General features: G+C 41.2%; 1 protein-coding gene across 3 annotated transcripts in view; it reads right to left on the reverse strand.

The window, feature by feature from the left end:
- The window catches only part of RFX8 (regulatory factor X8), an 861,519-nt gene that overhangs the window by 685,350 nt on the left and 163,409 nt on the right, over nucleotides 1–12,760 (reverse strand). For all 3 annotated transcript variants that reach the window (XM_078658033.1, XM_078658035.1, XM_078658034.1), the window contains exon 5: nucleotides 8,027–8,090. In XM_078658033.1, the coding sequence (XP_078514159.1) occupies nucleotides 8,027–8,090 (64 nt within the window). The remainder of the gene's footprint in view (nucleotides 1–8,026; nucleotides 8,091–12,760) is intronic.

Raw genomic sequence — 12,760 nt, forward strand, 5'->3', positions numbered from 1 at the left:
ACTGCAATACCTGCTTCACTCACCTTGTGACACTGACCGTATCTTCACATGAACCTTCGGCCTGTTTTCATTGCAGGTCCAGTTCCTGCTGTACTGGTCTCATGAGGAGCCTGCAAAGTGGAATGAGGCCAATACATGATGCCATCAGGTCCTAAAGGGACTTTTATTGTCTGACTGATTACTTTGCAGAAAGGCTCTTGGCTCCGTTTGCAACTTTCTCATTCTTACTGCGGATGGAAAAGCCTTTGCCAACTGTATGTCGAGTAATAAACCCAGGAATTATATCCTTGTTTGAGGCTCTAATGAAGATTACTCTCTGTTACAAGTGAGACCATATCTACTGAAGAGACTGATGCAGGCTTTTGCTCCTTTTTCTGATTATGCTTTGAGGAGTCATTCGTCCAGGTATTGGAACATCTGCTGATCTTCTCATCTGAGAAAGGCAGTTACTGGAGCACACATTTGGTAAATATTTGATGTGCTAACATGAGAGGAAAGGGAGCATCTTGAACTGGTAGTGTTGCCAAGAACTGAAGTTTTTTTGGGTATTCAGTGAATGGGTATGTGGAAGTATGCATCTAGAAGATCCAGAGAGGTCATAAAATCCCTTTTCTGTATCATCTGTAGAACTTCCTGTAGGGTAATCATCCGAAATGACTGTTTCTTTAGAAATTTGTTTAGCTTCCTGAGATCCAGAATTGGTCTCAATTGACTTATCTTCTTTCTCATTACGAAGAGTCTGAAGTAAAACCCCCAGATTCTTTGTGAACAATCACGATAGCCCCCTTGGGGAGAAGCATGAGAATTTCCCATTGAAGCTCCTTCAAATGGGCATGATGCTCTGAACTCCATTGTGTGACATGAATGAACAATCTGTCTAACTCATTTGTCCGATACTATGGTTTCCAGTGAAGGAGCAAAAAGGGAAATTCTCCCACCTCCCCACCAACTTTTGAGTGCAAGATGGAATAAGGTGTAAAGGCGGAGAGTCAAACTCTCTTCTGATTGTCAATGGTACGTGTTTCGGAGGAAATTCTCTTCCTTTATAATGTTTGTATATAAGACTGTTTTGGCGATTATAGGAATATCCTTTGTCATATCTGGACTGTCATTGGGGATAGTATATACGTCCCTAACTTCCATATTGGTTGAATCTTCCTCTAAAGTTTTAAGATCTAGAGCCATGAAAATTAGATGATCCAAATTTAGGGTACTGTTAAAGTCCTAAAGCATTTTCAGTATCAGTGTCAGTTTTAAGACATTGAAGAGCTTCATCTACATGTATATAAAAGAGTAAGGCCATCACAAGGAGTGTCCAGAATGTTAGATTGGAGTTCTTGAGGGAATACTGTTGATTTTAACCAGCCTTTTGTACTTAACACAGTTCCTACCTGCAAGCTGGCGAAAACCTGTGTTCGAGACATCCATTAAATGCGTCCAATTTCGCTATTGTGGCTGAGGATCCTCTGCCAGTCACCTGGTCAGACCACTCCCTCTCCTACTTTTCCTGGAAGCTAGTCACGACCTGCCCTGCGGGCCCCTGCTCGCGGAAAACAGCTTTCAAAATAATTGATCCTTCCAAATTTGCTACGGTTTGGTGGCTTCTAGACCCGCACTTACCCCGGACCTTGATAGGAGTCTTGCGGGCTTACTAACTGGCAATCCAATTCTATGACCAAGCTTGCTACACCGACTTTAGTCTAGGTTCTCCAGGGAATCACCTTCTAACCCCTGGTTTACCCCGGATTTCCGCATGCTTAAGCAGGAGTGTAAAAAACTTGAACGGGCCTGGCGCCTCAGTGAGTACTGCCCCTGGCTAAGGCCACTCTCAGGGGCAGGCAAAAAATCTACTATGCAGCTATAATACAGGCTAAAAAGCAGTACTTTACAGCCCACATTAAGCAGGCCCCCAACAACTCCAAGGAGATTTTCTCTATAGTTCAGAGTTTTATGTCTGCTGCAGCTCAAGCATGCTATTTCCCGGCCACGGAGGGCTGGCGCAACATTCTATCTAATTTGTTCTTGGTTAAAATACGCTTGATTCAGGCGGCCTTCACTTCCTGTCCCGGTCCTCCTTCTGTCCGTGTGCCTTCTGCCATACCGCCTGCGAGCCTTCTCTTCTGTGGATCTGTCTAGCTCTCTCAAAATCCTGCAGGAATTGAAATCGGGTTCACCATGGACCCCTGTGCGGCGAGATTGTTTGCTGCAGTCGCTGAGATTATTAACCCGCTGAAGTTAATTCAATCATAAACGCCTCCCTTCGTGAGGCTCGGGTACCGGAGGACTGGAAACAGACAAAAATCCTTCCCCTTTTAAAGAACCCTACTCTTGACCCTCTGATCCCAGGGAACTATCGCCCTATTTCCCTCCTGCCCAGCTTAGCTAAAGTCTGTGAGAAGGCGGTGACCAGAAAACTTACAGAGTTTGTGGAAGAGTCTGATGTTCTGCATCCAGCGCTGTCTGGGTTTAACTCCTCTTACAGTACCGAGACAGCCCTGGTGGAGATTTCCGAAGCCATCTGTGACTGTTTCGATGCCATTGGAAGAGCTACATTGGTAATGCTCAACCTGTCTGCAGCATTGGATACGGTCCCGCACTCCCTGCTGCTCGCCCGACTCACAGAGATTGGTGTCTCTGGTGCGGCCTGGGGCTGGCTGAGGTCCTTCCTTGAAGGGTAGGCTCAACAGGTTTGGTTGCCACCGGCCGCTCCTACTCCGCAGCCAGTCACCACTGGTGTCCAACAGGGGTCTTCCCTTAGCCCCCTTCTTTTTGATATCTATGTTACTCCTCTGGTCTATTTAGCTGAGGAGTTGGGGGCTAAGGTGATAGCCTATGCTGATGACACCCAGATCCTCTTTCCTTGGGAAAAGAATGAGAACTCTGTAGCCTTTGTACAGCATTGCTTGTCTTCGGTTTTTGAGTGGCTTGCGGCGGCCCAAATCAAATGTAACAAAGACAAGTCAGAGATCCTACTCTACTGTATTTCCCCCCCTGACTTCAGAAACACGATTTGGCCTCCTGGATTCCCTCTACCAACCTCCAATGGGAAATCTGCAAAAAAACTAGGAGTGTGGTTTGAGGATAACCTCTCCTTTTCTGCTCAGGTGAAAAAGCTCTCAGGCAGCTTTTTTGGCCTTCTCAAAACACTAAGGTGTTTTTTACCTCTCCTTCCCAGGCCTGCTAAAGAGACGGTTATCCATGCCTTGATCCTTTCTCGATTGGACTACGCTAATGCATTGTACATAGGCATCCCTGGATACTCTCTGAATAGACTCCAGGTCATTCAGAATGTGGCCGCCAGGCTGCTCCTGGGAATCGCTTAAAGGAGCAGCATGCGTGAACATCTCCGCCCACTCCACTGGCTTCCCGTGGCGGATCGGGTCAAATTTAAATCCCTGGTCATTGCTCATCGAGCCCTCTACGGACATGGGCCCGCCTATTTACAGAAGCGGTTCTCCTTTTATGGCCCACTGAGACAACTGCGTTCTTCAACCCTCCTTCTAGCTAGGGTGCCTCGTTTCATCCGCCACAAGCTGGGCGGCTGCTCTCTGGCTGTTAAGGCTGCCCAGGCTTGGAATGCCCTTCCATTTCTACTGCGCAATACTCAAGACCCATTAGCCTTCAAGACATTTTTAAAAACTCACCAGTTCCCATAAATGATGGGGGTGTTGCTTAGGGACTCCTCTTGGATCCTCGCTGGGACACTCTTTGGAGTAGCTATTGCGCATTATAAGAGCACTTAACAATAACAAAAACAATAATGAATGAAGAAGTAAGCTCCCCTCCCTTGCTCTTGCCATTTTATTCTTATCTTCCAGAATGAGTTCAAGCAATGGTAAAATATCATGCTACATGTACAAGTCGTACCATCTTCAAATTGCCAGAGCATTGGCTTTTTTAATTGACGCGGCTGCCATAAAAGAAATCCTCCGGCCCAAATTATCCATACGTCTACTATTCTTATATGGCAACCAGAGGATTGTGCGATTGTATTTTTTGGTTCTTCGCTGAACCGCTGAGGAGAGGACTGAATCCGTTTTACTATGTGCTTTGAGGCAAGCTGGAGCCAGAGGATGGTGTTATTGGGTTTTTGGTTCTTCGCTGAGCTGTAGGCCTTCAAACCACAGAAAATCCAAAATTGGTATTGATTTATAGTCTTTCGTGGTTGTTCTTTGAAGTTGTAAAGAAAAAATGATTGAATACAGACACCATTAGTAGAATTAATTTTTAGGCAGCTCGTTCCATTAATTAATGAAATCTAAAGATATAATCCATTGAATCTTGTGGATTTGGCTCATCACCAACTCCATTTGGGATAATAAAATTCCGTCCATTATCATCTTGTCTCGCTCATCTTGTGAGAGTTAGGAGAGAATATACAGAATAATTAAAATCCACTTGAGAAGTTGGTGAGACCAGTGGTCTGCACAAGTCTTGGGGATGGTTCCTCTGGAGGTTTAGGAGAAGGTGACGGTTAGCGAGGAAGTGTAACAGGTAAAGGAATAGTTAGTATAGGTGGTAGAATTGGTGCAGCAGATAACCCCATTTGAGGACTAATGACTGGCTGTTGTGGTACTAGCTATTGAAATGTGTCCATCATTTGCTGTAACATAGATAAAACGGGAATTGGCACCTGGACCATATCAGCTCCCTGTACTGTCTACGTGTCTCCATCCTATGCAAGAACTAGAGTTTTGCTAAAACAAATCCAGCCAATCATCATATTCACTGTCTTCCATTTCTTCTTCAAAGTCTAGGGCATACTTTATATCTAAATGCGTTGGACTATCAGCAGTTTGTGAGGCATATTCAGTAGCATTCTCTTCCTGGTCTAAATGTAAAATATGTGCAGGAGGTAAAGTTGACACCTTACATGGTTAAAAGAGACGGGCTCCTTCAAAATTTTGTTAACAGTATAACCATTGTTGGTTCTGCCGTCGACGGCAGAATCGTCGTCAATGGCATTGCTCCAATTGTCCATGAGTTAATCGCCGACAGAGGCGCAGAAGATATGCTCGTCGGATCACTGACATAATATCGAATACACAAATATAGAATTACCAAAATATCGAGGAAAAAATATAGAATGCAAGAATATCGAATTCCTATCTCCAATCAGGTAAGTACAAAAATATTGAATCAAAAATATCATTTTAAAAAATATAGTTAGTCAAAATATCGAATTTTTTAAAATGTCTTAAAAGTCATTTAAAATTAATGAAATAATAAATATAATTAACTAAAACATACTTAAAAATACTTAAATAACCTTAAAATTTTATAAAAAAAATAAATTTTTATTTTTTGATACATATATATATATATATATATATATATATATATATATATATATATATATATATATTAACCTACTATTCATAAACAATATACAATATTTTGACCGTAGGATAACGGGAGAGTAACATTACTATTACCACTCCAGTGAATGCAACATTGGTGAAAACATTGGATAGCGTAGGGTTAAAAAGTATTATTCCCTCTCCAGTGAGTGCAACAGTAGGGAAAGCGTTGGATAGTGTAGGGGTAAAAATTACTATTCCTACTCCAGAGAGTGCAACAGTAGGGAAAGCGTTGGATAGCAGGAGGGTAAAAATTACTATTCCCACTCCAGAGAGTGCAACAGTAGGGAAAGCGTTGGATAGTGCAGAGGTAAAAATTACTATTCCCACTCCAGAAAGTGCGACAGTAGGGAAAGCGTTGAATAGCGTAGGGGTAAAAATTACTATTCCCATTCTAGTGAATTTAACATTAGGGAAAGTAATGATTAAATATATTAATACAAATAAATTAAATATCAATACCAATAAAACATTAATTAAAATGAATTGCCAATTTAATATTATGTAATAATTAATCAATTATAAATACAAATAAATATTAGTTATTAAAATAAATTACCTACTCATAATTAATTAACAACTAATTAATTTTCAATAACAAAAACTAATTATTAATAACAATTAGTACCAATTAATAATTAATTAACAGTAAATTAATTATCAATACACATAAATAATTTTTAAGATGTAATTAATTACAATTAAATTACTTCCCACTCTATTCGCCTATAAACCCACAATCCGCTACAGAAAAGAAATTAAGACAATTATCGTAATTATCAATTAATAAATTATTACAAATGAATTACCAATTAACAAAAATGAATTACCAATTAACAATAAATAAAAAATCAATACCAATAAATAAATAACAATTATTTACTTCATTACAATTAAATTACTTCCCACCCTATTCCCCTATAAACCCTCAACCCGCTACAGAAAATAAATTAATAAAATTAACATAATTATCAATTAATACAAATTAATTACCAATTAAAAAATTAATTACCAATTAATTCAAAATGACTACCAATAAATAAATATACATATTTAATTAATTACAATTAAATTACTTCCCACCCTATTCCCCTACAAATTCACAACCCGCAAAATTAAATACATTTTTTTTTAGTAATTTCTAAAAATTAATATTTAATTTAATATAATTAAATTACTTCCCACCCTATTCCTCTATAAACCCACAACCCGCCAAAGAATTAAATTACGCAAAAATTAAATAACATAAAATTCATTATTTAAAATAAATTGCAAAAATAATATACACTTTTCACACATATACTAACATACAAAACACTTTAAAAAATTTGATATTATTAAAAATTCGATATATTTTAATACCTATATTATATACTTCGATATTTTGACTTTCTATATTTTAAAAACTCGATATTATATTACTTACCTTCAATTCGATATTTTTAACCACTATATTCTGTCCATTCGATATTTTTTCCATTCTATATTTTGACTTCGATAATTTGGTAATTCTATATTTTGAATTCGATATTTTGTCTTGTTACCATGCAAGTCGTCGTCGTCAATGGCCTTAATGTCAGCATTCTTGTTGTCACTGTCAACGTTGCTGTCATCGTTGACGGTCTTGTGGTCGACGAGAGGAGTTTTCAGAATTTCTTTCTCTTTACCGATGATTGATACTCTTTGGAGTGCATAGATGAGTGCCTTCCTTGTTTAGTATTGGAAGAGGTGACTGCAATTGCTGTACCAAATAAATCAAATTCAGGAAACTGTAAATGTCTCCTCTTCTGCACTGCCTTCGTGGAGGTGCTTGGAGGGGTACTTTTCACAGGATTCATTCAGGGAAGATTCCTCTGAAGGGGGGAATCTACCTTAGAAGGAGGGAAATTCTCTTGGCCCATAAGAAGTAATGTCAAACTCCTTTCTCTGTCCTTAAGAGTCTTAGCTGTAAATATCTTACATATGCCATATATTGATATTGTATAATTAGGCTAAAGAGCAATACATAAATAGAGAATGAGGGTCATCAGTGTAAATCTTCTTATATCCACAAGATAAACAAGGGTGAAAACAGATGTCATCTCTCTGTTAGCCATGGTGACAGTTAGTGATAGTTGGCTGTCAGGTAGAAAGATTTCCCTAGCCCAGAAAAGACAGATTCTTCCCTAAAAAAAACTCACACCACTTCCGTGTTGAAGAGAGGGTTAGTTCAAATCCAGGGCAGATCAAATGTAGTAATAATTACGGGTTAACTGAATGGTTTGAGCAGAACTCTGTCAGGGTGTTCCCTCACACACGATGTGCGGTAGAAATCTGAGCTATGATGGTCACTAGGGGAAGTAAGAGAGCTTAAGCTTTCACCTCATTGGGTGAAGTGTGGGTTATTTCAACAAAACTGACTAAATAGATAATGCAGTGTCAGGACAAATTGCATTTTAACACTACATTCTGCTATTTTAATGTACTAGCGATTCCCAGCCCACCGAATGATTCAAGCATGTGAATATACAAAAAATCTAATGTTGGAGAATTATCATATTTAGTGATTCAATAGAGCAGAGAACCCCCCCATTCACAAACACATATTTAAAAGTGTCATACTTTTTTGTTGGTTAAACTAGATTTCAGAAATTGTGGGAGTGAGCTGGAGTTTATTAAATACTCACCATTTCTTTCTTATAACTACACTCTTCAAACTTTGCAACTTTTTCATAAGAGGGTACATCTCCACTGTTGTAAGAAAAGATGAAAACTATTAACATCCAGACACCCAATTACAATTTAGAGTTTGCATGTGTCTAAAGCTTTATCTGTACAGTTTGAATTTAACTTGATTTTTTGGATGATAAGGAACCCTGCCATTGGGAGCTTATGCTGTTTCAAGTTCTGGCTAAGTCTTCGGTAAGAAAACACACACCTCGCTAGTATATAACGTCAATCACCAAGTAGGTAGTAGAGGTAACATCACATGCCCCAAGACACCACCCCAAATAGAACTTGGCAGTAGGTATATTAATCACTATGAGACATTCCAACGATGATAAATGCGTCCATGCTAAGAAGAATAGGCACTGACTTTTTGAAACCAGTCATTACACCCCTTTTAAACAAACATCAACAGACAAAAAGATACTGGCACATTTTCGCACTTTCCATTCTTCTTGAAAGTCAGCAAACCCTCGAAAGGCTGTTACGGCATAACTTCAAGAATATGTGGAACTGAATCATCATCTTCACAATCAACAGTTAGGGTTTAGACCTTTGAGAAGCAGTGAATCTGCTCAGGTCAACATTGAGAATGGCTCCTTCTCATCATGGAACAATGAGGGTAGAAGCCCATATTGATCTCTCTGCTGCCTTCTATATGATGGATGACTAAATCCTACCTCGTCATGCTTTAATCATATCTTCTACATGATGAGCAATGCTTCCCCTGGTTGAAGTAAGCCAAAATTGAACTCTTCAGAGTGGGAGTCCTCATCTGACCCTCTGGACTCCGAATGACTCCATAGCTGTCCTCACCAGCAAAGTCTCTGGTAATTCTTTTTGACTTCAGGCACTAATTCCCACTTTGTGTAAATGAGAGCCTAGGCGTGGCAACAAGCAGTTCCCTCTCCACTCAAAAATAAAACCGGCTATCCCAATCCAATTATTGGTCATGCTGAGATCAACCCTTGTCTTGGCATATCTCGGCTAGGACAATCTCATCTACACAGAACGGCAAAAGAAACTCATTGACAAGTTGAAAAAGCTACGAAACAAGCAGCTTGAAAGTGCTTGAACCTTGCAAACTAGACCACATTAAACCAACCTAAACAATTACTCCACTGGCAGCAGGTGGACGCAATTATCAATTTCAACATCCTCTGTCATGTCCACAAGGAGTCCTGGGTTTTGGCCCAGAATACCTTAATCAATATACAATCGACCGACTGAAACAAAGAAGCAAAAACTTGGAGGTTGAGGGCGCCAGACTGTGTTAACGCTTGAGTCCAAACCTGAGAGAAGTGAAACAGAACGTTTCAAGCTTTTTTATAACTGAACTTCAAAGAGAACAGGGCAGCAAATTAAGAACATCAAATATGCTCCCCCAACCTGAGCAAACTTTGACTTCCCCATCTTACTCAAAGTCAACTTTCCTCCAAAGATGTGCAGCGCTGAATAAACAGCCATAAAAAATTGACTTTATTTTCTGCTATACTTGTCTAGCCTTTGATCTGCATTCTCTGCTTACTTTCATCTTTAAACGTTTGTGTTTCATGTTGCTCTTCCCTTTCCATTATTTTTTGTCACTCTTTTCTAACTGTTCTTCCTGTTTGTGCACATAGTTGAATGTGAAGTTACGAATGTGACAGAACAGTCTTCAAGAATCTGTTTATTTTCTGATATTTCTTCCCTATAAGATACATGGTGATGAAAGGGCCACCCAGACTTTTGCTGGAGCATGGAAGCAGGACTCTCCTGGCCCTGAGAAGGTGGATACAGTCATGCCTCCCATTGGGGAATCACGCAAGGCTGTGGAATCCAATATTGGTATGGTGGCTGTAGACCTCAATCTCCTCTGTACTGACCAGCACAAACTCTCTGATAAAGTTACAGACACTGAAACTGCTGACCACAGTGGAGTTGAATGGACAAGAACTGCAAATACTTTATTCCTAAAGCGGCCTTGGAATGTGTGATCAATGGGAAGTGGAACACCATGCAACTGTGAGAGAACTCAAGAGATGCAACCTGAACAGAAAATGTAACAGACTTTGAACACAAACCACACACAAACCGAAGAAGGAACAGGCCTTGGCCTAATGCAAGGAGAATATTGAGCAGGTTGTGTCTTGGCACGGCAGAGCTAAAAAAAATGCTGCTACCTCTTTTGGGCCAGGAACAGTGAACCATGAATATTCATCAGATAATAAAGTCATTGGCCCCTCAGACATCCATGGACATCTTTACATTCCTTTGAAGTTCCACGCAAACGTAACAAATGGGAACTCAAGGACTACTTTTTTTAAATGTATTTATTTCATTTTAGTAAAAACAAAAACATATTATTTTGCCATTGACATGATCATAGACTGGGGCATGTTCATCAGAATAGCAACAGTGACACGTACGTATGCAAAATCACAGGCATTGTGGATTCAGCAATAAGCCATGTACAGTATATGAATTTGTATTGTTAAAAATTACATAATGATTGAATAAGGAGAAAGCAAAAGTAAACTACAACACAACTAACCCTCCATCCCCCCCAACAGCATCCACCTTGTTAGTTCCACATCCGCAATTAAATCCACATAACGCAATGAGATTGTGAATTGTCCTGCCACACTAGGGGGCCCATTAGGATGTCGGGCGGAGCGGGCCCCCAAGGACTCCGGGGGGTGCACATGGGGGGTACCTCCCAGCAGTTCCATGCACAGCATGGCAGGCACCGCGCGGTGCTTGCCATGCTGTGTATGGAAGTGCACAGCATGCCTTCCTGCCATTGTGTTGCGGGCGGTGCCGAGTGCACCACCTGCCACAATGGTTGGAATGCTGGATGCGCCCGCCACTGTGGCGGGCGCATCCTATTGCTGGCCACGGGACCCCCGCCCTTATGGCGGGCGGTCCAGATCACCGGTAAGATGACGGGCAGACAATGGCCCCCTAGATGTCACAGATGTCAAAATACAACACTGGTAATGCGTAGTGGTGGCATGTCAATGGGCAGGGCCCTACCAGTGCATGCCCCAACACATATCAGCATCAGACAGCATTCTCTCCTTGAGCTTTAAATTGTTTCAACATGGCATCCCATACCATAGCTATGCGCTGTTTACGCAGCCCATAGTATTGCTCCCTCTGTAATGATTGACTCTCAGCGGAACCCCAGCGTCAAACCTCCTCACGCTAACATGACATGAGGGGTGCAGTGGGTGACTTCCAACAGCATGATATCTGTTGCTTAGTGAGAAGAATCGCTGCATCAACAAAGCAGGATTCAGTCTTGGAGGTTTTAGGCCTAGGGTGTAGTCCCAAAAGACAATGTACTGCTGTGTCCCAGTGTATGCACCTTGTAAGTGACATGAGTGATTCCCTGATGTCCACCCAATAGGAAAGTAGTATGTGTGACTGGCCACATCACATGTAGTCGGTTTGTTCTTTGGTTCAGCATCTTGGACAAGAAGATGAGGTTGTAGGGAAAAGCCTATTCAATTTAAATTGTGTTAAATATGCCCCATGCAATAGTGATAACTGGCTGAATTTGAAAAGTGTGTTGTGGGGTATCATGCTGGAGTATTCTATCTAGAAGAAAGCCCCATTCTTTGTCATAGAATTCATGATTAAGGCCTGGTTCCCATTGGGCCCTTAGCGGGATCAGTGAAGTATGTAAATGGGAGTGCAGGCATTTATAGAGCCACTTAACTAAGGGCTTGATTTAGATCTCGGCGGATGGGTTAATCTGTCACAAAGGTGATGAATATCCAGTCTGCCAAAATATACATTCCATTATATCCTATGTGATTTACATTTCGGTGGACGGGATATCTGTCACAGTTATAACAGAGTAACCTGTCCGCCAAGATTTAATCAGGCCCTAAGTGTCTGCCGGTGCCCATTTCATGAACTGCCTGTACTAGTGCGTGTGTGTCAGGTTCGAGCCCACTGGTGACCAGTGCCTCTGGAAATAACGTACAAGTTACTCACCTTCGGGAACAATGTATCTGGTAGAGACGTTGACTAGCCACATGTTCCTTAACTTAACTTAGAATATCCTTAGGCGTGGGACTGGATCCGGAATTGTTTTGCAGCAGCACCTCTGCGCGCCGGGGGACGGCCCCACGTGACCCCGCCCTGACGTCGTCCTCATACGTGACATCAGCGAGGTCATCTAAGTCCCTCCTGGCGAGCTGACGTCAGTTTTCGGCGGAGAAACTTTTCCGCTGCACAACGAAGAGCCACCAACTAAAAACTGTGAAAGTATGGGAACAGTGTGCGAGGAATGAAAATTCCGTGAATAAGGAAGGTCCGACAGCAACCCCGACAGCTCGAAGAGCAGAAGTCTCAGGATAGAAGATATCCGACAACATGCCAGAATGGCGCCATACCAGTATAGAAAGGACGGTAGAACTGTATAATCCTCAGAAGAGAGGGAGAGAGAGTGAGAAGGATTACTCTCCGCTAAACGGCACACAAAAAGTGCATTAACCCAAGCTTGTAATGAACTTGAAGAGATGCAACCAGCGCATTACAAACTAGGTCATAAAAGGAAGCTGAAAGTGCGGGCGGCAAGAGCCCAAAGGCAAGCCTGTAGTTAGTTTATCTAGGTACCTATATCGATACTCCTATTTCTGACCCTTGTCCGGTTATTAATTCACTAATGTCCATACAACGGCACAGAAACCCGTTTTCAGATT

The sequence above is a fragment of the Lissotriton helveticus genome, chromosome 8 (assembly GCF_964261635.1).
Source record: "Lissotriton helveticus chromosome 8, aLisHel1.1, whole genome shotgun sequence".
In the NCBI taxonomy this organism is placed as follows: domain Eukaryota; kingdom Metazoa; phylum Chordata; class Amphibia; order Caudata; family Salamandridae; genus Lissotriton; species Lissotriton helveticus.